The 25,114-nt window shown below is 42.5% G+C and overlaps 2 protein-coding genes across 12 annotated transcripts in view; one reads left to right on the plus strand and one right to left on the minus strand.

The window, feature by feature from the left end:
* The window catches only part of ARHGAP19 (Rho GTPase activating protein 19), an 80,475-nt gene that overhangs the window by 51,130 nt on the left and 4,231 nt on the right, over positions 1-25,114 (minus strand). Inside the window, exon 1 of one of the 11 annotated variants that reach the window (XM_015147777.3) lies at positions 7,256-7,410. In XM_015147777.3, coding sequence (XP_015003263.3) covers positions 7,256-7,284 — 29 coding nt within the window. In that variant the 5' untranslated portion in view covers positions 7,285-7,410. 11 annotated transcript variants of the gene reach the window in all.
* On the plus strand, positions 12,790-13,559 carry LOC144331405 (sialomucin core protein 24-like). The gene is given in 3 exon segments (XM_077947938.1): positions 12,790-13,032; positions 13,035-13,202; positions 13,339-13,559. Coding segments are annotated over 3 exon segments (495 nt in total). The 5' UTR covers positions 12,790-12,926.

Below are 25,114 nucleotides of genomic sequence, written 5' to 3' on the forward strand. Positions count from 1 at the left end.
CCGGCCACTGCACTCCTGCCTGGGCGACACAGCGAGACTCCGTCTCAAAAAAAAAAAAAAAAAAAAAAAAGGAAGGAACCCAATTTCAGGAAACGCCATGAAGGGCCCATCCCAGGCCCCATTCTAAACCGAGGCATTTCCAGCTCAGGCCATTCCCTCACCCCCCATACAATGTCTGTCCCCCGCCACAGCCAATAGTGCCTCAGTAGATTTATGCTGCACAAAAGCTGTGAGTCTTCTGCCTGGGGAACTGCCACGAAAGGTCCCAACAGGAGTCTATGGTCCCTTGCCAGCAGGGACAATAGGAATACTTTTTGGAAGGTCTAGTTTAAGTTTAAAAGGGGTACAAATACATATAGGAGTCACTGATTCAGATTACAATGGGAAATTCAAATTGTTATATCTACTTCTGTTCCCTGGAAAGCAGAGCCAGGATAGCACATAGCAGGGCCATGATAGCGCATAGCAGAGCCAGGATAGCACATAGCACAGCTCCTGACTGTGCCGTATGTGGGAATGGGAAAAAGTGAAATTAAACGAACAAGAAGATTTGGAAGCACAAATAAGCAAGGCAAAGCAGCTTACTGGGTAAATCAAGTTACTAATAAATGCCCTACCTGTGAAATAACTATTCAGGGAAAGAAATTTAAAGGTTTGGTAGATACAGGAGTCAACATTTCAGTCATTTCTCTACAGCACTGGTCGTCCACATGGCCAATTCAACCCACTCAATTTGACATAGCTGGAGTTGGTAAAGCCCCTGAAATATATCAAAGTAGTTATATTTTGCATTGTGAGGGTCCCGATGGACAACCTGGGACTATTCAACCAATTATAATTTCTGTACCTATAAATTTATGGGGAAGAGATTTATTACAACAACGGGGAACACAAGTTCTAATTCCAGAACAATTATATAGCCCTCAAAGTCAACATACAATGCATGAAATGGGGTATGTCCCTGGTATGGGACTAGAAAAAAATTTGCAAGGTTTGAAAGAACTGCTTCAAGTGGAAAGACAAAGTTCCTGCCAAATATTAGGATATCATTTTTGATGGCAGCCATTGTTAAGCCTCCAGAACTTACACCTTTAAAATGGTTAGCAGATAAGCCAATTTGGATAGAACAATGGCCACTAAGTAAAGAGAAACTGGAAGCTTTAGAGAAATTAGTTACTGAACAATTAGAAAATGGACACATAGCTCCAACATTTTCCCCTTGGAATTCTCCAGTTTTCGTAATTAAGAAAAAAATCAGGTAAATGGAGAATATTAACTGACTTAAGAGCCATCAATTCAGTTATACAACCTACGGGAGCATTACAGCCAGTATTGCCTTCTCCTGCTATAATTCCAAAAACTTGGCCTTTAATAGTCATAGATTTAAAAGACTGTTTCTTTACTATCCCCTTAGCTGAGCAAGACTGTGAACAGTTTGCATTTACAATTCCTGTGGTAAACAACCTGCAGCCTACTAAGCGTTTTCATTGTTTCACAGATGGGTCTAGTAATGGTAAAGCTTCTTATTCTGGCTCAAAAAGTAAAGTTTTCCAGACGCCCTATACTTCAGCTCAAAAAGCGGAGCTTGTAGCTGTAATTGAGGTATTGACTGCTTTTAATATGCCTATTAATGTGATTTCTGACTCTTCATACGTGGTTCATTCCACACAGTTAATTAAAAATGCTCAGTTACTATTTCATACAGATACAAAACTGATGACAAAAACAAAAAAGGGGGAGAAAGAGAATATGGAACCCCACAGATGCAACTGAATCTAGCATTATTAACTTTAAATTTTTTGAGCCTGCCAAAAGGCCTGATGTTATCAGCAGCTGAACAGCATCTACAGAAACCAGTTGCAAAGACAGAAGCAGAACAATTGGTTTGGTGGGGAGATCTGATAACAAAAAGTTGGGAAAAGTAAAATAATAACTTGGAGTAGAGGTTATGCTTGTGTCTCTCCAGGACCACCGAATCAATAGCTGATTTGGATACCATCAAGACACCTGAAACCTTATCATGAGCCAGATGCCAAGGAAGAGATTCCGGGAGGATCCCAAGGACCCCCTGGCTGCAGCCATGTTGAGGCTGATACTGAGGAGGACCCCAACTGTCACGAGCAACACCCGTTGAACACAGCCACCCACCCGGGGACAGATCAAGAAGCTGTCGCAGATGGCAGAAGAAAACCTGAGGAAAGTAAAAGACCCAGTCACAATGAGTAATTTAATGGTAGCTAAGATAGCAGTGATCACCATTGCCGTGAGTATTCCTTCAACAAGGGCTGACACAGAGAACAATTATACTTATTGGGCATATTTATCAATCTTGGCTGGTAATAATGCCTGCATGTAATCACTCTATGACACAGTTACGCATGCTTGCTGATCTCAGTATTTACCATAATAAATCTGCTCCTATAATTGAGGCATATTGCCCTCAAAAACCTATTTGTAAACAAAATAGAACCTGGCCAGAAATAATGAACGTACTTGTTTAGGAAGATTGCATTGCAGAACAGGCAGCGGTGCTGCACAACGATTCCTATGGAATCGTTATTGATTGGTCCCCTAAGGGGATGTTTGGCTTGAATTGCACCTCTCAGTCTGCATGCCATGGTCACACTATGTTAAGATGATCTGAACAAAATGGTCAGATGGTAGAAATGATAAGAAGTACAGAAAAGTTCCTATTATCTGGAACCATGGCAATATAGTAGCACCTCAACCTCAAATGATATGGCCCGCTCTAGGAGCTTAACATAAGGATTTGTGGAAACTATTAAATGCTCTTAATAAGATCAAAATTTAGGAAAGAATAAAAAAGCATCTAGAATGACACTCTACAAACTTGTCTTTGGATATTGCAAAATTAAAATAACAAATATTCAAAACATCCCAGGTACACCTGACCTTAATGCCAGGAACTTGAGTGCTTGAAGGAGTTGTAGACAGATTAGCAGCTAATAACCCATTAAAAAGGATAAAAACACTTGGATTTCAATGATGATTGTGCTTTTAATCTATGTTGTTTGTCTTTGTATAGTCTGCAGATGTGGATTCTGACTCCTGTGAGAAGTAGCTCACCGTGACAAAGCTGCCTTTGCTTTTATCGCTTTGCAAATCAAAGAAGGGGAACAGGTTGAGAACAGGCCCCCCAAAATCTGGTCCCAAAACTCGCCATAAACAAAATCTCTGCAGCACCGTGACATATTCATGATGGCCATGACGCCCATGATGGAAGATTGTGGGTTTACCGGAATGAGGGCAAGGAATCCTTGGCCCACCCAGGGTGGAAAACCACTTAAAGGCGTTCTTAAAACCACAAACAATAGCATGAACGATCTGTGCCTTAAGGACATGCTCCTGCTGCAGTTAACTAGCCAAACCCATCCCTTTATTTCGGCCCATCCCTTTGTTTCCCATAAAGAATACTCTTACTTAATCTATAATCTATAAAAACAAGGCTCATCATTGGCTTGCTGTTAATAAATACATGGGTAAATCTCTGTTCAGGGCTCTCAGCTCTGAAGGCTGTGAGACCCCTGATTTCCCACTTCAAACCCCTATATTTCTGTGTGTGTGTCTTTAATTCCTCTAGCGCTGCTGGGTTAGGGTCTCCCCAGACGAACTGGTCTCAGCAGCAGCAGGTAAGAGTGTGTGTGCAGGGTAACCGCCCTTTATAAAACCATCGGATCTCATGAGACTTATTCCCGTGGGGAAAAACCACCCCACGATTCAATTACCTTCAACTGAGTTCCTCTCATGACATGTGGGGATTATGAGAGCTATAATTCAAAATGAGATTTGGGTGGGGACACAACCAAACCATATAATTCCACCCCAGCCCCTCCCAAATCTCATGTCCTCACATTTCAAAACCAATTATGCCTACCCAACAGTCCCCCAAAGTCTTAACTCATTTCATCATTAACTCGAAAGTCCATAGTCCAAAGTCTCATCTGAGACAAGTCCCTTCTGCCTATGAGCCCGTAAAATCAAAAGCAAGTTAGTTACTTCCTAGGTACAATGAGGGTACAGGCATTGGGTAAATACACCCATTCCAAATGGGAGAAATTGGCCAAAACAAAGGGCTACAGGCCCTATGCAAGTCTGAAATCCAACAGGGCAGTAATTAAATCTTACAGCTCTGAAATAATCTCCTTTGACTCCACGTCTCACATCCAGGTCACACTAATGCAAGAGGTGGGTTCTCATGGTCTTGGGCAGCTCTGCCCCTGTGGCTTTCCTGGGTACATCCCCACTCCCAGTTGCTTTCACAGGCTGGCATTGAGTGTTTGCAGCTTTTCCAGACGCACAATGCAAGCTATCAGTGGATCTACAGTTCTGGGGTCTGGAGGATGGTAGCCCTCTTCTCACAACTCCACTAGGCAGTGCCCCAGTGGTGACTTTGTATGGGGGCTCCCATTCCACATTTCCCTTCTTCTGAACTGCTCTAGCAGAGGTTCTCCATGAGGGCTCCATCCCTGCAGCACATCTTTGCCTCGACATTGAGGCATTTCCACACATCCTCTGAAATCCAGGCTGAGGTTCCCAAACCTCAATTCTTGACTTCTGTGCACCCGCAGGCCCAAAACCACATGTAAACTGCCAAGGCTTGGGGCCTGTGCCCTCTGAAGCAATGTCCTGAGCTGTACACTGGCCCCTTTTAGCCATAGCTGGGACCCAGGGCACCAAGTCCAGGGACTGCACAAAGCAGCAAGGCCCTGGGCCCACCCACAGCATCATTTTTCCTCGTAGGCTTCCAGGCCTGTGATGGGAGGGGCTGCTACAAAGGTCTCTGACATGCCCTGGAGACATTTTCCCCATTGTCTTGGAAATTAGGATTTGGCTCCTCCTAGCAAGAGTGACCTTTATATAAGTTCCCAACAAGTTCCTCATCTCCATCTGAGACCACCTCAGTCTGGACTTCACTGTCCATATCACTATCAGCATTTTGGTCAAAGCTATTCAACAAGTCTCTAGGAAGTTCCAAACTTCCCCACATTTCCCTGTCTTCTGAGTCCTCTAAACTGTTCCAAGCTCTGCCTGTTACTCAGTTTAAAAGTCGCTTCCACATTTTCAGGTATCCTTACAGTAGTACCCAACTCTACTGGTACCAATTTACTGTATTAGTCTGTTCTCATGCTGTTAATAAAGACATACCAGAGACTCAGTAATTTATAAAGGAAAGACAGGTTTAATGGACTCATAGTTCCACATGGCTGGGGAGGCCTCACAATCATGATGGAAAGCGAAGGGGGAACAAAGGCATATCTTACGTGGCAGCAGTCAAGAGAGCGTGTGCAGGGGAACTGCCCTTTATAAAAACATCAGCTCTTGTGAGACTTATTCACTATCAAGAGAACAGCACAGGAAAAACCCGCCCCCATGATTCAATTACCTCCCACTGGGTTCTTCCTACAACACATGGGGATTATGGGAGCTAGAATTCAAGATGAGATTTGTGTGGGGACATAGCCAAAGCATATCATTCCCTTTTTACTTCTAATATGTTGTTATATTTAAGAATTATATCCTTGAAACTCTTACAGAAGACATATAGTTTGTATCCATTAACAATAAAGTCTAATGGCTTGTTCTAATCCCTATTATATAAACAGTCATCTATTATATAACCAACAAATGGACATAACGCAAGCTAGAAAGGACAAGTTATCATATCTCAGTCAGGCAGAACTGAAATTCACCTGACTCATACAAACATACCCACAGTAAAAGCAATCACAACTTATAAGTGGTCCATTATACCCTAGGTACCAAAGCACTATTCCAGGAAAAATGACGGCACTTCTAAATACTAAATGTAACTAATCTACAAAGGACATTGTCAATACTACATGGATAATTAATAATAACAGTATAGTGAAAACAAGGCGTAGGTAGACTTCAAAGTTCATCTCTATTTCCTTGAAAAATTATTACATGATTTAATTAACAGTCCACATCTTCAGTTGGTGGCTAGGAGATTCCTTCTTTTCTCTGAAATGATAATGTATTATGAGAAATAACAAAAATTAAAAACTAGGAATGTGTGTCCTCAAGCCAAAAAGTAACTAAAAAAAATAGAATTTAAAATGCTTGTCTCCTCAACCTTTTTACACACTAGTTATTTTTCCTGTTCAAATGCCAATGATAAAAGCCAAATAAAATTAGAAGCAACTTCATCTTAAATCATTGACAAGAGCCTCTTTTTTAACATCAGCTTATTTCAGTCAAGAAGCAAGGGTCAATATAGGACTATTGTTTATAATCACTGCCAATGAGAAATCACTCCCCTACCAGGAAGACCATAAAAATCATAAAATGTGTAGCACCAAAAAGAGTCTTATAATTTATTGAGTCTAAACTAATCATTTTCTGGAATTCACATCACTTTTAATTCTGAATAACTGATTCAGATCAAATTAGCATTAACATAAAAATGTGTATTAATAGCAACCATTATATTCCTGAAACAGAAACACATACATACATACATAAAACTTTCAGACTTTTATTAATGTTCAGAGCAAAACTCAAGATTCTAACACTTTCAACACAGTTGACCCTTCCAGCACTAAACTAGACCAAATATTGTACACAAGTGAGAAAGAAACTAAAAGCAACATGTATAGTTTTTCAACAGAATTCTTCCTACTTGGCCATCACCCCCAAAACTACTCCCTCCTAAACAGAACAAACAGGGAGAAGAATAAACAGGTTCAAGACTGCTCCTAGCTATTTATAAGGAACATAAGAAAAAAAGATACCTTGGAACTCGTAACACATAAGTAACACGTAAACAATCTCAGTTTCTCTTCCCTTCTGTTTTTTCTCCCCTTTCTTCCCATGTTCATTCTCTCATTATGTCACACTTTAATTTCTTTAAGCTAGTTCTTTTCTTTTCCCCTACTTCCTCACTTTTTCTATGTGGACCATCTGGCAAAACAATATCTAAGAGATGGAAATAGTTAAAAGAGAAATCAAATGGAAGGTGAAAGATGGAAAAGAGTTATAGCGGGTTATTTTTCTTAAAGTTACCCCATATCACAAAGCCCACTAATCCCTTTCCAAAGAATACACAATACCACAATATAAAGCTAAAATTATCAAGAAACATGTTTAAGAACTTAAGAAATTTATAGGACTAAAGAAAAAACTACTGTATTTAAGCAAAAACAACCTTCCACTCTATGATATTGCAAAACAAACTAAATATACTAAAGTTCAAGAAAATAAATATATTTCTTACATAAGTGCTGAAAGCTTCTGATGAGGCATTGGTAAATCGAAGAGACAGGAAAAAAGCTTTCCCCTTGTTTGTTGTGACAAAGAAACTCTCCTTTCCCTGCCCCAGCACAGCCTACACACATTCCAGACATGTTAGAGGATACAAGGGCACATTATGAGGCCTGAAAGGCAGTACTTAGGACTCTGAGCACTCATCTGCAAATACAGAAATAGAGATAAAAAACTAGACCAGTTAATTAACTGTATTTGCCAATGCATAGATGAAGCTCAAAAGGAGACTCCCATCACCGCTTCAGTTATACTAGATGAAACAGTTACAAATGTAAAAGCATAAAACAGGTAGTTTTACAATATGGGGGAGGGGTGATCCCTACTTCACGTTACAGACAAAAAATAAATTCCAAACAAAATAAAGATCTAAATATGAAAAGCCAAATTTAAAAGCAGTAAAAAACACTATAGAATAAATTAATGCAACAGAGGAAGAGTTTCTTAAACAAGACATAAAAAGCACAATCCCCAAAGAAAGAATCATAAATTTAACTACATTAAATTTTTCTGTATAACAAATGACACTACACACTAAATTTCTTTTTTTTTTTTTTTTTTTTTTTTTTTTGAGACGGAGTCTCGCTCTGTCACCCAGGCTGGAGTGCAGTGGCGCGATCTCGGCTCACTGCAAGCCCCGCCTCCTGGGTTTACGCCATTCTCCTGCCTCAGCCTCCTGAGTAGCTGGGACTACAGGCGCCCGCCACCGCGCCCGGCTAATTTTTTGTATTTTTAGTAGAGACGGGGTTTCACCGTGGTCTCGATCTCCTGACCTTGTGATCCGCCCGCCTCGGCCTCCCAAAGTGCTGGGATTACAGGCGTGAGCCACCGCGCCCGGCACTAAATTTCTTAAAAATGAAGTCACAATGCCTCTAAAGAGAAATGGATAAAAGGGGAAGAAGAGTGGGAGAGAAACTTTTCACTGTATGCTCTTTTGTATTTTCTGGATTTTATATTCATGTGAACATACTCTCCATTCATAATAAATAAATAAATAAATCTAAAACTCTAAAAGTAATAATAAAATGCAAGATAAGCCACAGATTGAAAAAAAGATGTTTGCCATGCATATAACCAAGGATCAGTGTTCAGAATGAATCAGTAATCCTAAAAATTAATAAGGAAAAGACACTTGACTCAACAGAAAATTAGTCAAATGACATGATCAGTAATGCAGAGGGGACCTAAGACTAATAAACATAAAAAGAATCTCAACTTCACAAGTTATCAGAATAAAGTAAATTTAAAAATAGTACCTTTCCTTACTCATCACTTAGCAAAATCAGATTCAGGTGGTATATTTTTATTCTCAGTCTGCTATGTTATTTATTTTTTTTTAAGACAGAGTCTCACTCTTGTCATCCAGGCTGGAGTGCAGTGGCACAATCTCGGCTCACTGCAGCCTCTGCCTTCCGGAGGAGATATGTATATTTATTTATATATTTACTTATTTATTTAAAATTGTGTATTGGTGTTTAATTTTATCAAATACTTATCGAAAATTTTTTGTGCATCTATTGATGATCATATAATTTTTTCCTTTATGGTAAATAATACTGATTTTCTATTGTCAAACCAACCTTGCATTTCTCAACTAACTCAACTTTGTTATGCTGTATTATCATTTTTATATGTTGCTGAATTTGGTTTGCTAATAGTTTAAATTTCCCATTCATTCATAAGTGTGATTAGTCTTAAATTTCCCTTTCTTATAATGTCTTCATTAGGTTTTATATCAAGGTTGTTCTAGCCTTATACACTCAGGTGGGAAATATGTCTTTTTTTTTTTTTTTGTACTTTTTTTTTTCAGACAGAGTCTCACTCTGTCGCCTGAACTGGAGTGCAGTGGCACGATCTCAGCTCACTCACTGCAACCTCCGCCTCCCAGGTTCAAGCAATTCTCCTGCCTCAGTCTCCTGAGTAGCTGGGACTACAAAGCACATGCCGCCTCGCCCATCTAATTTTTTTGTATTTTGGTAAAGACAGGATTTCATGGTGTTGCCCAGGCTGGTCTCAAACTCCTGAGCTCAGTCAATCTGCCTGCCCGGCCTCCCACAGGCATGAGCCACCGCGCCCGGCCAATGTCTTATTTTTCTATTTTCTGAAAAAATTTATGTGAGATTAGTGTTATTTCTTCTTTAAATATGTGACAGAATTGGCTGATTAAGCCATCTGAACCTAGAATTTTCTCTGTGAAAAAGTTTTTCATTACACATTCCACTTATTTTGTGTTATGGGACTACTCACATTTTCCTTTACTTCTTGTGTTAATTTTGTTAAGTTGTACATTTCAAGGAATTTGTCTATTTCACATAAACCTTCAAACTTTATTGGTATAAATTGGTATATAATATCCTCTTATCTTTTTTAATATCTCTAGGTTCCATAGTAATGTCCTCCTCTTTGTTCCTGATACTGGTAATTTGTTTTTCAGCCGGGCGCAGTGGCTCAAGCCTGTAATCCCAGCACTTTGGGAGGCGAAGACGGGCGGATCACGAGGTCAGGAGATAGAGACCATCCTGGCTAACACGGTGAAACTCCGTCTCTACTAAAAAATACAAAAAACTAGCCGGGCGAGGTGGCAGGCGCCTGTAGTCCCAGCTACTTGGGAGGCTGAGGCAGGAGAATGGCGTAAACCCGGGAGGCCGAGCTTGCAGTGAGCTGCGATCCGGCCACTGCACTCCAGCCTGGGCAACAGAGCGAGACTCCGTCTCAAAAAAAAAAATAAAAAAAAAAAATTTGTTTTTCAATGTAATTAGTTTTGTCAAGGTTCCAACTTCTAGCTTTGTTGAACCTCTCTATTGTATATGTTTACTGTTTATTTCATTAGTTTCTTTTTTTTTTTTTTCTTCCTTTGAGATGGAGTCTTGCTCTGTCTTCTAGGCCAGAGTGCAATGGCACAATCTTGGCTCACTGCAACCTCCACCTCCCAAGTTCAAGCAATTCTCCTGCATCAGCCTCCCCAGTAGCTGGAATTAAAGGCACACACCAGCATACCCAGCTAATTTTTGTATTTTTAGTAGAGACAGGGTTTCACCATGTTGGCCAGGCTGGTCTCGAACTCCTGACCTCAGGTGATCCACCCACCTTAGCCTCCCAAAGTGCTGGGATTATAGGCAGGAGCCACCATGCCCAGCTTATTTCATTAATTTCTGTTTTTATTTTTTCTTTTTTTTTTTTTGAGACAGAGACTCATTCTGTCGCCCAGGCTGGAGTACAGTGGCACTATCCTGGCTCACTGCAACTTCTGCCTCCATGGTTCAAGCGCTTCTCATGCCTCAGACTCCTGAGTAGTTGGGATTACAGGTGAGTGCCACCATGCCCAGCTAATTTTTGTATTTTTAGTAGAGACAGGGTTTCCCATGTTGAGCAGGCTGGTCTCAAACTCCTGGCCTCAAGCAATCCACCCACCTCAGCTCTCAAAGTGCTGGGATTACAGGCATGAGCCACCACACCCAACCCACAACATTATTTTCTAAACAGCCAAAACTAAAAAAGCAAAATGTCCAGCAGAATTTTAATTTAATGGCTTTGTTTATTTGCAATGGAATATTACATAGTAATGAAAATGGACAGACTCTAGCTATATGTACAATCATAGCTAAATCTCACAAATGAAAAGCAAAAGAAGCCACACACACACACACACACAAACATACAACTATATACTATATGACGACATATCAAATTTTAAAAATAAACGAAACTAGTATTTAGAGAGATTTGCTTAAATGGTAAACTATAAAGAGAAGCAGAAATGTATTTACCATAATATTCAGGATAATGGTTACCTTTCATGGACAGTGATTAAGAGAAGTCATGAAGGTATGAAAGAGTTCCTGAGGCCGGGCACGGTGGCTCACGCCTGTAATCCCAGCACTTTGGAAGGCCAAAGCAGGTGGATCACGAGGTCAGGCGGATGAGACCTGCCTGGCCAACACGGTGAAACCCCCGTCTCTACTAAAAAATACAAAAATTAGCCGGGCATGGTGGCGGGCGCCTGTAATCCCAGCTACACGGGAGGCTAAGGCTGAACTGCTTGAACCCCGGAGGTGGAGGTTGCAGTGAGCTGAGATCGCGCCACTGCACTCTAGCCTGGGTGGCAGAGCAAGACCCCATCTTTAAAAAAAAAAAAAAAAAAAAAAAAGGCCGGGCGCGGTGGCTCAAGCCTGTAATCCCAGCACTTTGGGAGGCCGAGACGGGCGGATCACGAGGTCAGGAGATCGAGACCATCCTGGCTAACACGGTGAAACCCCATCTCTACTAAAAAATACAAAAAACTAGCCGGGCGAAGTGGCGGGTGCCTGTAGTCCCAGCTACTCGGGAGGCTGAGGCAGGAGAATGGCGTGAACCCGAGAGGAGGAGCTTGCAGTGAGCTGAGATCCGGCCACTGCACTCCAGCCTGGGTGACAGAGCAAGACTCCGTCTCAAAAAAAAAAAAAAAAAAAAGAGTTCCTGAAGTGCTAATAACGTTCTTGTGGATAAATCATTGAGCTATGGGAAAAGGGGAGCATTTGAAGCAAATATGGCAAATTTTTAAGATTTGCTGAAGCCGGGTAATGGGAAGAGTATTGATTATATTATTCTATAAACTTGTATGTATAATCGACATTTCATGACAAATTTTTTTAAAGAAACAAAGTACTGGGCTGGGCACGGTGGCTCTGGGCTGGGCACGGTGGCTCACGCCTATAATCCCAACACTTTGGGAGGCCGAGGCGGGCGGATCACAAGGTCAGGAGATCAAGACCACTCTGGCTAACACAGTGAAACCCCCCGTCTCTACTAAAAATAAAAAAAATTAGCCGGGCGTGCTGGCAGGCACCTGTGGTCCCAGCTACTCGGAAGGCTGAGGCAGGAGAATAGCATGAACACAGGAGGTGGAGCTCGCAGTGAGCAGAGATCAGGACACAGCACTCCAGCCTGGGCGACAGAGCGAGACTCTGCCTCGAAAAAAAAAAAAATAAAGAAACCAAGTAGTTTTGGCTTCAATCTCACTTCAATTTGATATAAATATTATAGAAAATCAAAGTATATACTAAAGATTAATTTCCTCATCACAAAAGTTTTTACATAGATGGCCAGAAGCAGGAAAATTAGTAGCTAGGTATGTAGGCATACAGAAATAACAAGGGCAGGCCGGGCGCGGTGGCTCAAGCCTGTAATCCCAGCACTTTGGGAGGCCGAGATGGGCGGATCGCAAGGTCAGAAGATCGAGACCATCCTGGCTAACCTGGTGAAACCCCGTCTCTACTAAAAAAAAATACAAAACACTAGCCGGGCGAGGTGGCGGGCGCCTGTAGTCCCAGCTACTTGGGAGGCTGAGGCAGGAGAATGGCGTGAACCCGGGAGGCGGAGCTTGCAGTGAGCTGAGATCCGGCCACTGCACTCCAGCCTGGGCGACAGAGCAAGACTCTGTCTCAAAAAAAAAAAAAAAAAAAAAAAAAAAAAGAAATAACAAGGGCTCTGGACAACTATCCCAAAGAATGATAGAGGTAAGACCCCTCAAAAAGAACAATTTGGGGTAGGTGGCCTGCAGGAGATTGACAGGATGTTGTGCATGGCAGCTTTCCTCTGGATACCAATGCTGAGGACACCATGTCAGGGCTCTCCTGCCCACTGCTATGGGTCGCAACTCCAAGATAACCCCAGTGCCAGTGACATCCTTCCCATCAGTCACCACTCCAGCACCAGAAACCTATGAAGACTGCAACAGCTGTGTTTCCTGTTTTAAAGCACTGTTAATAATACCTGCTTTTAGATAGAATGTAAAGAAGATGAGAGCTACTGTTCACATAATTCAACAGTTAGAGACTGTGGTGTGGTGAACAGGACAGACTTCTGTTCTGTGCCAACTGCCACTCTGGTGCCAATCAATTCCACAGTGACACATAGATCCAGTGTTTCACACTCAGTGAATCTAAGCAGATTTGCTGAGGCTTTGTATGTTGAGTTCACAATGACTTTTTATGGATTTTGTGGAAATCTTGGGAAACACAGAAGCCTAAAGGAAATAATAACTCCCAGTATCCCAAGTTAAAACCACAACTCTGCCTTTCTCTTCTACAACTCCCACCACAGTTACTACATCAGGTACAACAAATGCCACTTTCACTCCAACCTCACAATCTGCGCAGAAGTCTACTTTTGATGCAGTCAGTTTTGCTGGAAGAACTGTCCTTGTCTTTGGTATACAGGCTATAGTTTTCTTTCTTTATAAATTCTACAAATCTAAGAATCAAACTTATACTCTGTAAACAGACCCATCACACTGATAAGGACTGGAGATTCATTCACGTAACTCACTGAAACCAAAATACTATCTTTCAAGATGTCCCACATGGAAGACGCTATTCCAGGATCTTTCGATTTCCAAAAGATGCATATAAGCTATTTGAGAGCATCATCCCTGATGAAAAAATCAGTTAAATCATTTTGTTCAACAGGAAAATTTTAAATATTCTGCATGAATCCTTGTGGCAGTCTTCTTTTATTTTAAATGGTTGCTGCTTTGGGATTATGTTTCTTTTTTTCTTGACAAGCCAAACGTAACTTTCTGTAAGTGACAGAAAATGCTGTCTTGTGCAGACAATGTCAGGACTCTTAACAGTTTAAATTTAGTCCCTTTAAAGCCTGAAAGCTGTATTATTTTCATCCTAACTCAAGATATAATTTAGTGAACAGAATTGAGAAGAGTGTGCCAAATGAGTATCAATCAGGTGGACTGTGCCCTATCATGTCAAAGCAGCATAAATCTATCAATCTAGTAATACTAAAAAAATAATAATTTGTATAACCTACTTATAGTCTACAATTACCACTTTTACCACTAGATGGAACCCTACATGTAAGGTGATATGCTCAGTGAAAGGACTGGAAACAATCCACAGCTGAAAAATCAATTACAGAAAAATGAAATGCAAGTGCTTCTAAGGCATGTTGAAGCCATGAATCTGCAAAATTCAAGGCAGTTTAAAAAAAAAAAAAAAAAAACTGCATCCTGCAGATGTATCTTTTGGCTGACTATACCAAAACTGCATACCCACAAAACTAAATGTTTCCTCCCTGGTGAATTGCCTAACTTGATTTGTTTTCCAAGAACCACAACCTTGGCAAGATTTATCAAAATACGAGCTATATTTAAAGTTGTCTAAATCTGATTTACCACCCTGAGAGAAGTATTCACTCTCTCTTACTGCTTTTTCAACTCTAAAAGGCTCTGAAACATGGCTTTAACTGTATCACTTTGTTGGAAAGCTGTTAGATAAGAAATACAACTATCAAAGAAAAGACTGTATTCTTCCCTCTTTCTACATATCAAATTTAAGGCAGTATCATGAAAGTTGTACATAAAGAGAGAAGAGAAAACTAAACAGGCCCTATATGCCCAAGCTGGTGCTGCTTTTTAATATCAGAGACAGTTCAACATTAATAAGTAGTACCACAATTCAGGGAACGATATCCAATTTCTTAGATAAAATTTTTGAAATATTTATACCCTAAGGTCTGCCCTTAAGAATAGCTATGCAATGTTTTGTAGTATAAACTACAAGATTATCTCTAATTTAGACTCCAAAAGTCTGAAAATATATTTGGCCCCTATATTTGATCTCAACCTGAACAAATTTCTTTCTTGCTTGCTTGTGTGTGTGTGTGTGTGTGTGTGTGTTATTTTAGTTTTCTTTTTTTTGAGACTGGGTCTCCCCTTGTTGCCCAGGCTAGAGCACAATGGCACAATCATGACTCACTGTAGCCTCAACTGCCTGAGCTCAAGCAATTCCCCCACATCGGCCTCCCAAGTAGCTGGCACCACAGACATGCACCACCAACACCTGGCTAATTTTTTTTACTATTTGTAGACACAAGTCTTTCTATGTTGCCAGGTCTCAAATTCCTGGGCCTAAGTGATCCTCCCACCTCAGCCTCCCAAAGTGCTGGGACCACAGGCATGAGCCACCACGCCTAGCCCAGATTTCAAACTAATAATACAACTTAACTAAAATTAAATTGGCAAACTATTCTGAGATGAAAAAACTTCTTGATTGCCTACCTTCTTAACCTAAACATTTTTGGAATCCTAATCTAAGATTCTGCCCAATGGAATGACAATGTAATATTCTCAGTCAAGAATGATGAGTATCAATAATGCCAATGTATTGACTTATTTATTTGCTTGGTAATTTTTATCTTTTTGGGTGTCATATGAATAAGCATTAATTCTGTTGCTGACACCTTCCTTAAGTTTCCTCCCTCACACTAGTGTACAATGGGAAGAAAGTTATTTGTATTAAGAAAGTAACATCTGGCAGGGCACGGGGGCTCACGCCTGTAATCTCAGCACTTTGGGAGGCCGAGGTGGGTGGATCACAAGGTCAGGAGTTCAAGACCATCCTGGATTACATGGTGAAACCCTGTCTCTACTAAAAATACAAAAAAAAATTAGTAGAGCGTGGTGGCAGGCGCCTGTAGTCCCAGCTACTTGGAAGGCTCAGGCAGGAGAATGGCGTGAACCTGGGAGGCGGAGCTTGCAGTGAGATGAGATCGCGCCACTGCATTCCAGCCTGGGCAACAGAGTGAGACTCTCTCAAAAAAAAAGAAAAAAGAAAAAAAGAAAGTAACATCTGGCACAGCGGTTCACATCTATAATCCCAGCACTTTGGGAGCCCAAGGTGGGCAGACTTTTAAGTGCCATGAGTCTCAGGCACTTATAACTGGAAGTACTTCTATGTATGATCAGATTAGGTCCTAAAAGACTAATTCTATATTCATTTGTTCCAAAGTCCAGAGTGACACATACTATCCAAGAGACAGCTAATGGTTTTTGTTCTGGCATATGACTTGTTCATATCTACAGAAGCTCACAAATTGAAAATTCTTAAGAGTTTCTGGCGGCCGGGTGCAGTGGCTCACGCCTGTAATCCCAGCACTTTGGAAGGCCGAGGCGGGCGGATCATGAGGTCAGGAGATCGAGACCATCCTGGCTAACACGCTGAAACCCAGTCTCTACTAAAAAAAAAAAAAAAATTACAAAAAATTAGCCAGGCCTGGTGGCAGGTGCCTGTAGTGCCAGCTACTCAGGAGGCTGAGGCAGGAGAATGGCATGAACTGGGGAGGCGGAGTTTGCAGTGAGCCGAGATCACGCCACTGTACTCCAGCCTGGGTGACAGAGCGAGACTCTGTCTCAAAAAAATAAAAATAAAAAAAGTTTCTGGCCAGGCACAGTGGCTCATGCCTATAATTCCAACACCTTGTGAGGACAAGGTGGCAGGATCACTTGAGCCTAGGAGTTCAAGACCAGTCTAGGTGACACGACGAGACTCTGTCTCTACCAAAAAAAAAAAAAAAAGAAAGAAAGAAAGAAAATGTTTTTAAATTAGCCAGGCATGATTGCTTGAGTCTCTGGTCCCAACTACTCAGGAGGCTGAGGTGGGAGGATCACCTGAGTCCAGGAGGTCAAGGCTGCAGCGAGGTGTGTTCTTGCCTCTGCCACTCCAGCCTGAGTAATAATAGAGCGACACCCTGTCTCAGCAAAGAAAAGACTTTCTATACTTTTAGTCAGCCAGAAGTATTCAATATTCCACAAACTTAACCATAAATCTTTTCACCAACCAGCATAGGAAGGTGAATTGCTTTTCTGAGACATATGGTACCCAAACAAGAAATTAGTCACTCGGCCGGGCGCGGTGGCTCAAGCCTGTAATCCCAGCACTTTGGGAGGCCGAGACGGGTGGATCACGAGGTCAGGAGATCGAGACCATCCTGGCTAACATGGTGAAACCCCGTCTCTACTAAAAAATAACAAAAAACTAGCCTGGCGATGTGGCGGACGCCTGTAGTCCCAGTTACTCGGGAGGCTGAGGCAGGAGAATGGCGTGAACCCGGGAGGCGGAGCTTGCAGTGAGCTGAGATCCGGCCACTGCACTCCAGCCTGGGCGGCAGAGCGAGACTCCGTCTCAAAAAAAAAAAAAACAAGAAATTAGTCACTCATGTGTCATTTAAAATCAATCCAATCATGATCTACTGATTCCTTTGTAACTTTAAGGTATTGTAAGGTATAGGGACAAAAATTAAGGTAAGTCTCTGGCCTCCAGGAATTGAAAATTCACTAAGTGCTACACGATTTCAAATAGTAGCTGAAGACCACAACACAAAAGAAGATACAAGATCATTAATAGCCAAACACATGATACAGACAATAAAGGCTCTAAGAATTCAGGAGAGACTCTTTCACCCATATACAAGAGATGTGAGCTAGATCTTAAAAGACGAGTAGGATTTAGACAGTGGGGGAAAAATGATAGCTAATACTTAAGGTGCTTTTTGGTTTCTCGGGCTTTTATTAAGAAACATAAAGTGTTTTCACCACACATTAGTGGCCGACCCTTTTCAAAACATAAATTTAAAGAGAGGTACACGGGGAGTTACAGAGACAGCACAGTGGACATCTGCTGCTTTTGCCTTCCCAATATCTATTTTCCCCTTCCTCTGGTAACAGCACCCCCATTTTCTTTTAAGCAATAAACTTCTCAGGCAGGCGCAGTGGCTCACACCTGTAATCCCAGCACTTTGGGAGGCCGAGAGGGGCGGATTACAAGGTCAGGAGATGGAGACCATCCTGGCTAACGCGGTGAAACCCCGTCTCTACTAAAAATACAAAAAATTAGCCGGGCATGGTGGCACCCGCCTCTAGTCCCAGCAACTCGGGAGGCTAAGGCAGGAGAATGACGTGAACCTGGGAGGTAGAGTTACAGTGAGCCAAGATCGCACCACTGCACTCCAGCCTGGGTGACAAAGCGAGACTCCGTCTCAAAAAAAAAAAAGAAAAAAAATCTTCTCCCCATCTTTCAAATCTATGCAATCTGGTGGTCACTGGCTGTGAGCATGTCACCCAAGCTTAACCAACTGAAACATTTTATTCCCTTCACGAATCCAGGCAAAGGCCCGCAAGTCAAACCAGGACAAAAAGTCTCAACTCCAAGACTCTAGTGAAATCCTAAAATCGCTAAGTTGGTGGGATGTAAGACTGACACTGTTGGTGGTCCATTACTGCCACTTTTTATACAGAATCTGCCTTCTTAGGAAGCAAAAACAGAGGAAACCAGATCTAACACAGTAAAGAGGTAGATATCTAGTGACACTGAGATTTGAGATTTTCCATACAGATTAAACCATACTTGATTTATCCCCTGGGCTTTTCAGTTTCTTGAGCCAATTTTAGAGTCTCTTTTTGCTTAAGCTAGTTTTAGTTTCTATCGCAAATAACTGAAAGAATCCTAACAAATATGAATGTGTAAGTCTGTTTGTCCCAGTATGAATCTGAGCCCTCCCTTCTGTATCTTCCCCTTCAGAGCAATGTCTCTGCCATTCAGTCAACCATGGCCATGCCATCTCCAGCAAGGTCTGGAACTCTGCCCTAGGGAACCTCTTCCTTGTACATTCTATCTCAGCCGATTCCTGTATCTATTTCTATATTTTTTAGAGATCTCTTTACTTCTTACTAGCCAATCCCTTGTTACTCGAATCCTCAGTTATAGTTAATAACCTATTAAACATTCTCTGTTTAAATTACTATGTAGTTTCCTTTCTCTTTTTTTTTTTTTTTTTTTTTTTTTGAGACAGAGTCTCACTCTTGTCACCCAGGCTGGAGTGCAATGGTGCGATCTTGGCTCACTGCAATCTCTGCCTCCCGGGTTCAAGTGATTCTCCTGCCTCAGGCTCCCGAGTAGCTGAGATTACAGGTGCCTGCCACCATGCCTGGCTATTTTTTGTATTTTTAGTAGAGACGGGGTTTTACCATATTGGCCAGTCTGGTCTCGAACTCCTGATCTCAGGCAATCCGCCCACCTCAGCATCCCAAAGTACTGGGATTACAGGCGTGAGCCACCGCGCCCAGCTATTACTATGTAGTTTCTATGACCTAGTTGAACTTGGTTTATATCAGGTAATAGTAGCAAAACATCAGCACAAAATAAATAGACTCCAGCATCTGTGGAAACAACCCATCCTAAAAGATGGTTAGTAAAAGTGTAGGTGAAAGTGTTCACTGAAGGTGACCAGAGGGCATCTTCGGGAGGCAGTATGGTTCACCGGATACCTCGCAGGCTTTGGGGCAGACAATCGGCTTTGATTCTGAGTCTGCCACTTCTTAACCGTTCTCAGTCTTGGTTTCCTCATCTCTAAACTAAGTATAATAATTCCTCATGGGGCTGCAGTGAGGACGAAAAAAGAAAATAATTGTATTCCAGCCAGGCGCGGTGGCTCACGCCTGTAATCTCAACACTTTGGGAGGCTGAGGTGGGCGGATTGCCTGAGGTCAGGAGTTCGAGACCAACCTGGCCAACATAGTGAAACCCCGTCTCTACTAAAAATACAAAAATTAGCCGGCATGGTGGCGAGTGCCTGTAGTCCCAGCTACTTGGGAGAATTGCTTGAACCTGGGAGGTTGCAGTGAGCTGAGATCATGCCACCGTACTTCCGCCTGGGCAACAGAGCAAGACTCACTCTCAAAAAAGAAAAAAAAGAAAGAAAATACTTGTATTTCAATCACTCTTTTGCTATACTGTTTCCAACCGGAAATGATGCACTTATTGGGAGGAAATTGTGAAACCAAGATATAGAAATCAGGTCTTGGATAGGTCACATTTTAGATAACAGACAAAGTTTAAGACTCAGAAGGAACCAGACGTGGTGGCTCACACCTGTAATCTCAGCACTTTGGGGTGCCAAGGTGGGAGGATGGCATGAGCCCAAGAGTTTAAGACCAGCCTGGGCCGGGCGCGGTGGCTCAAGCCTGTAATCCCGGCACTTTGGGAGGCCGAGACGGGCGGATCACAAGGTCAGGAGATTGAGACCAGCCTGGCTAAATACGGTGAAACCCCGTCTCTACTAAAAAAATACAAAAAACTAGCCGGGTGAGGTGGCGGGCGCCTGTAGTCCCAGCTACTCGGGAGGCTGAGGCAGGAGAATGGCGTAGACCCGGGAGGCGGAGCTTGCAGTGAGCTGAGATGCGGCCACTGCACTCCAGCCTGGGCGACAGAGCGAGACTCCGTCTCAAAAAAAAAAAAAAAAAGACCAGCCTGGGCAACATAGTGAAACTTCATCTCTATTCAAAAAAAAAAAAAAAAAAAAAACTATCTCAATGTTAATAATGGTTGTATCTATCTGGTAAATTGGAGTGGCTTATTTACTTTTTTCCTACATATTTTTCTTTTTCCTTTTTTTTTTTTTTCAGAGACAGGGTCTCACTCTGGCACCCAGGCTGGAGCACAGTGGTGTCATCATAGCTCACTGCAGCCTCAAGCTCCTGGGTTCAAGCAATCCTCCCACTTCAGCCTCCCCAGTACCTGGGACTACAGGTGCACACCACCACACCTGGCTTTTTTCTCTTATTTTTATTTGTATTTTTTGTTTTTTGTTTTTGAGACAGTCTCACTCTGTTGCCCAAGCTAGAGTACAGCGGTGCAATCTCGGCTCACTGCCAAGTCCGCCTCCCAGGTTCAAGCGATTCTCCTGCCTCAGCCTCTTGAGTAGCTGGGATTACAGACATGTGACACCACGCCCAGCTAAATTTTTGTCTTTTTAGTAGAGACAGGGTTTCACCGTGTTGGCCAGGCTGGTCTCGAACTACTGACCTCAAGTGATCCCCCGCACCTTGGCCTCCCAAAGTGCTGGGATTACAGGCGTGAGACACTGAGTCCAGCCTCCGGTTTCTTTCTACGTATTTTTCTAGCCTTCTGTAGTAAATATTATGTAAGTTTATTTCATAGCGGGGAAAGAGGGGAAAAAGTATATACTGGGGTTTTTTTGAGGCAGTCTTGCGCAGTTGCCCATGCTAGAGTGGTGGCATAATCACGGCTCACTGCATCCTCGACCTCCCAGGCTCAAGCAATCCTCCTGCCTCAGCCTCCCTAGTAGCTGAGACCACAGGCGTATGCCACCATGCCTGGCTAATTTTTTTTATTTTTAGTAGAGACAATGTCTTGCTAGGTTGCCCAGGCTGGTCTCAAACTCCTGGGCTCAAATGATCCTACCACCTCAGCTTCCCAAAGTGACAGGATTACAGGTGTGAGCCACCACTCTCAGCCAAACTATACACTCTTAACAAAAAAGAAAGAAAAAAAAAAAGTATTTTTTTTTATACTTTTTTTTTTTTTTTTCCTGTGAGACTGAGTCTCGCTCTGTTGCCCAGGCTGGAGTGCAATGGTGTGATCTCAGTTCACCACAACCTCCACCTCCCAGGTTCAAGCAATTCTCCTGCCTCAGCCTCCCAAGTAGCTGGGATTACAGGTGCATGCCACTGCGCCCAGGTAATTTTTTGTATTTTTAGTAGAGACAGGGTTTCACCATGCTGGCCAGGCTGGTCTTAAACTCCTGACCTCAGGTGATCTGCCCGCCTCGGCCTCCCAAAGTCCTGGGATTACAGGCATGAGCCACTGTGCAATGCTGAAAGTATATACTCTTAAAGCTTCAATGGATTTGTAGGTTATAGATGTTCCATATAAAAAATGGCTGGACACAGAACAATGCAAATGTAGTTAACATTAATTAACTATACACTTAATAGGTAAGATGATACATGGTTATGTTTTTTAATACAATTTTTTTAAACAAATTTTTTGTTTGTTTGTTTGTTTGTTTGTTTGTTTTTTGAGACAGAGTCTCGCTCTGTCGCCCAGGCTGGAGTGCAGTGGCGCGATCTCGGCTCACTGCAAGCTCCGCCTCCTGGGTTTATGCCATTCTCCTACCTCAGCCTCCTGAGTAGCTGGGACTACAGGCGCCCGCCACCGCGCCCGGCTAATTTTTTTTTGTATTTTTAGTAGAGACGGGGTTTCACCGTGGTCTCGATCTCCTGACCTTGTGATCCGCCCACCTCGGCCTCCCAAAGTGCTGGGATTACAGGCGTGAGCCACCGCGCCCGGACTTTATTTTTACTTATTTTTTTTTAACAACAGGGTCTCAGTCACCCAGGCCAGAGTATAGTGGTGGCATTCTAGCTTCCTGCAGCCTCAAAGTCTTGAGATCAAGTGATCCTCCTGCTTCAGCCTCCCAAGTAGCTGGGACTGTGGGTATGTGCCACTATATCCAGATTAATTTTCTTTCTTTTTTTTTTTTTTTTTATTTTTAGAGACAGAGTCTCTCTCTCTCTGTCGCCCAGGCTGGAGTACAGTGGCACGATCTCAGCTCACTGCAACCTCCACCTACCGGGTTCAAGCAATTCTCCTGCCTCAGCCTCCCCAGTAGCTGGGATTACAGGCACCCGCCACACACCCAGCTAATTTTTATATTTTTAGTAGAGACAGTGTTTCACCATGTTGGCCAGGCTGGTCTCGAACTCCTGACCTCAAGTGATCTGCCCGCCTCAGCCTCCCAAAGTGCTGCAATTACAGGCATGAGCCACCACACCTGGCCTAAGCCAAATTTAATGTTTACAACAAAAAGTGTACAGATTTCCAATATCACTCTTTATAATACTACCAACCCACTTGTTCTGACCAAAGAAAACTTGTGCAACAGTATCTGCTTTGCTTTATGCTGTGGTTTCATGCCACTTACCAGTTTATGCAGATTAATTTTAAAATTCTATTTTCTTCCTTCCCCTCCTTCCAAGACAGGCCTTGTTTACAAATATGATCAAACTCTCAACCTGATCATTGATAAAATGTAAAATAAAACCATATTCAAGAAAATCCCCTGAAGAAATCTACTCCTCATTACCCTTCAGATAGAATTTAACAGCACAGGCCAGGCATGGTGGCTCATGCCTGTAATCCCAGCACTTTGGGAGGCCAAGGCAGGCGAATCACAAGGTCAGGAGATTGAGATCATCCTGGCTAACACGGTGAAACCCCGTCCCTACTAAAAATACATAAAAAAAAAAAATTAGCCAGGCATGGTGGCGGGCGCCTGTAGTCCCAGCTACTCAGGAGGCTGAGGCAGGAGAATGGTGTGAAACTGGGAGATGAAGTTTGCAGTGAACCGAGATCGCACCACTGCACTCCAGCCTGGCGACAGAGCAAGACTCTATCTCAAAAAAAAAAAAAAAAAAGGAAAAAGAATTTAACAGCACAAATACAAAACTAGATTCAGATATTTAAACCAGGTTTTCTCACTTACCTTGTGCATATAAGGACAAGTCTTCCTGGGATCAATAAAGGTTGAATCATTTTTCTCAAAGGAACACATTACTGTCTTATTATAGAAAAAGCAATTTAACAAAAAAGGCTCAGGCCAGGTGCAGTGGCTCACACCTGTAATCCCAACACTTTGGGAGGCCAAGGCGGGTGAATCACCTGAGGTCAGGAGTTTGAGACCAGCCTGGCCGACATGATGAAACCTGTCTCTACTAAAAATACAAAAATTAGCTGGATATGGTGGCACATGCCTGTAGTTCCCAGCTACTCAGGAGGCTGAGGCAGGAGAATTGCCTGAACCCAGAAGGCGGAGGTTACAGTGAGCCAACATTGCACCACTGCTCTCCAGCCTGTGCCACAGAGTGAGACTCTGTCTCAAAAAAACAAGGCTCAGGAAGTCATGTTTACTAACCAGTATTCCATACCTAAGGGATATGTAAATTAACAGGATATAGAACCCTTTCCACATCTTCAGGCACCTCCCCTGTCCTCCAGAAACATTTCCAGGCATTCTACAGTCTGTTCCTAAGCTGGCTCTTCATGTAATAATAGTTAGCACTTTCTTTTAATGTCTCTTTTTAATTAAAAAATACTAAGCTGTGTGTATTTCCCTACTGCCAATTATGAGGAGAAGTAGCTTTATTTCATTTCTGGCTTTCACCTTTTCTCTTTGACCCTTAAAGGTCTCTATTATGTTTATACTGTTATTGGTAAAGTGGATAGTTTCTTTTTTTGTTTTTGTTGTTGTTGTTTGTACAGGGTCTCACTCTGTCACCCAGGCTAGAGTGCAATGGCAGGATGATGGCTCTTTGCAGCCTCCACCTCCGGAGCTCAAGTGATCCTCCCACCTTAGCCTCCCAAGTAGCTGGGACCACAGGCGTGCATCACCACACCTGACTATGTGTTTTTATGTTTTTATAGAGTCTCCCTATATTGCCCAGGCTAGTCTCGAACTCCTGGCCTCAGGTGATCCTCCTGTCTCTGCCTCCCCCTCCCAAAATACTGGGATTACAGGCGTGAGCCACCATGCTCGGCAGTGGATATTTTCTATTTGTGAATTCCCCTTTAGTATTGTCCTCTTAAGGGTAACTTGAAAGTATAACAAATGAAATGTGTTAAATTGTAAAGGACTATTCTACTTAATAAAGACCAGAAATGGAAGGGAGGGGGTGTTCCTCATCAACAGGTCAAAAACATAACATGGGAATCTTTATAGGCAGAGCAATGTTTCCTTGTTTAAATCTTTGGCCAGGTGCAGTGGCTCACACCTATAATCCCAACACTTTGGGGGCCAAGAGGAATGCTTGAGCCCAGGAGTTTGAGGCCCGCCTGAGCAACATAGGGAGACTCAGTCCCTAGAATAAATTTTAAAAATTAGCTGAGTGTGGTGGCGCATGCCTGTGGTCCCAGCTACTTGAGAGGCTGAGGTGGGAGGATTGCTTGAGCCCAGCAGGTCGTGGCTATAGTGAGCCATGATCATGCCACTACACTTCAGCCTGGGTCACAAAGTGAGATCCAGTCTCAAAAAAAAATCATAATAAGTTTTTAAAAATAAATATTTTGGCTGGGTATGGTGGCTAACGCCTGTAATCCCAACACTTTGGGAGGCTGAGGCAGGCGGATGACCTGAGGTCGGGAGTTCGAGACCAGCCTGACCAACATGGAGAAACCTCATCTCTACT

The sequence above is a fragment of the Macaca mulatta genome, chromosome 9 (assembly GCF_049350105.2).
Source record: "Macaca mulatta isolate MMU2019108-1 chromosome 9, T2T-MMU8v2.0, whole genome shotgun sequence".
NCBI classification, from domain to species: Eukaryota; Metazoa; Chordata; class Mammalia; order Primates; family Cercopithecidae; genus Macaca; species Macaca mulatta.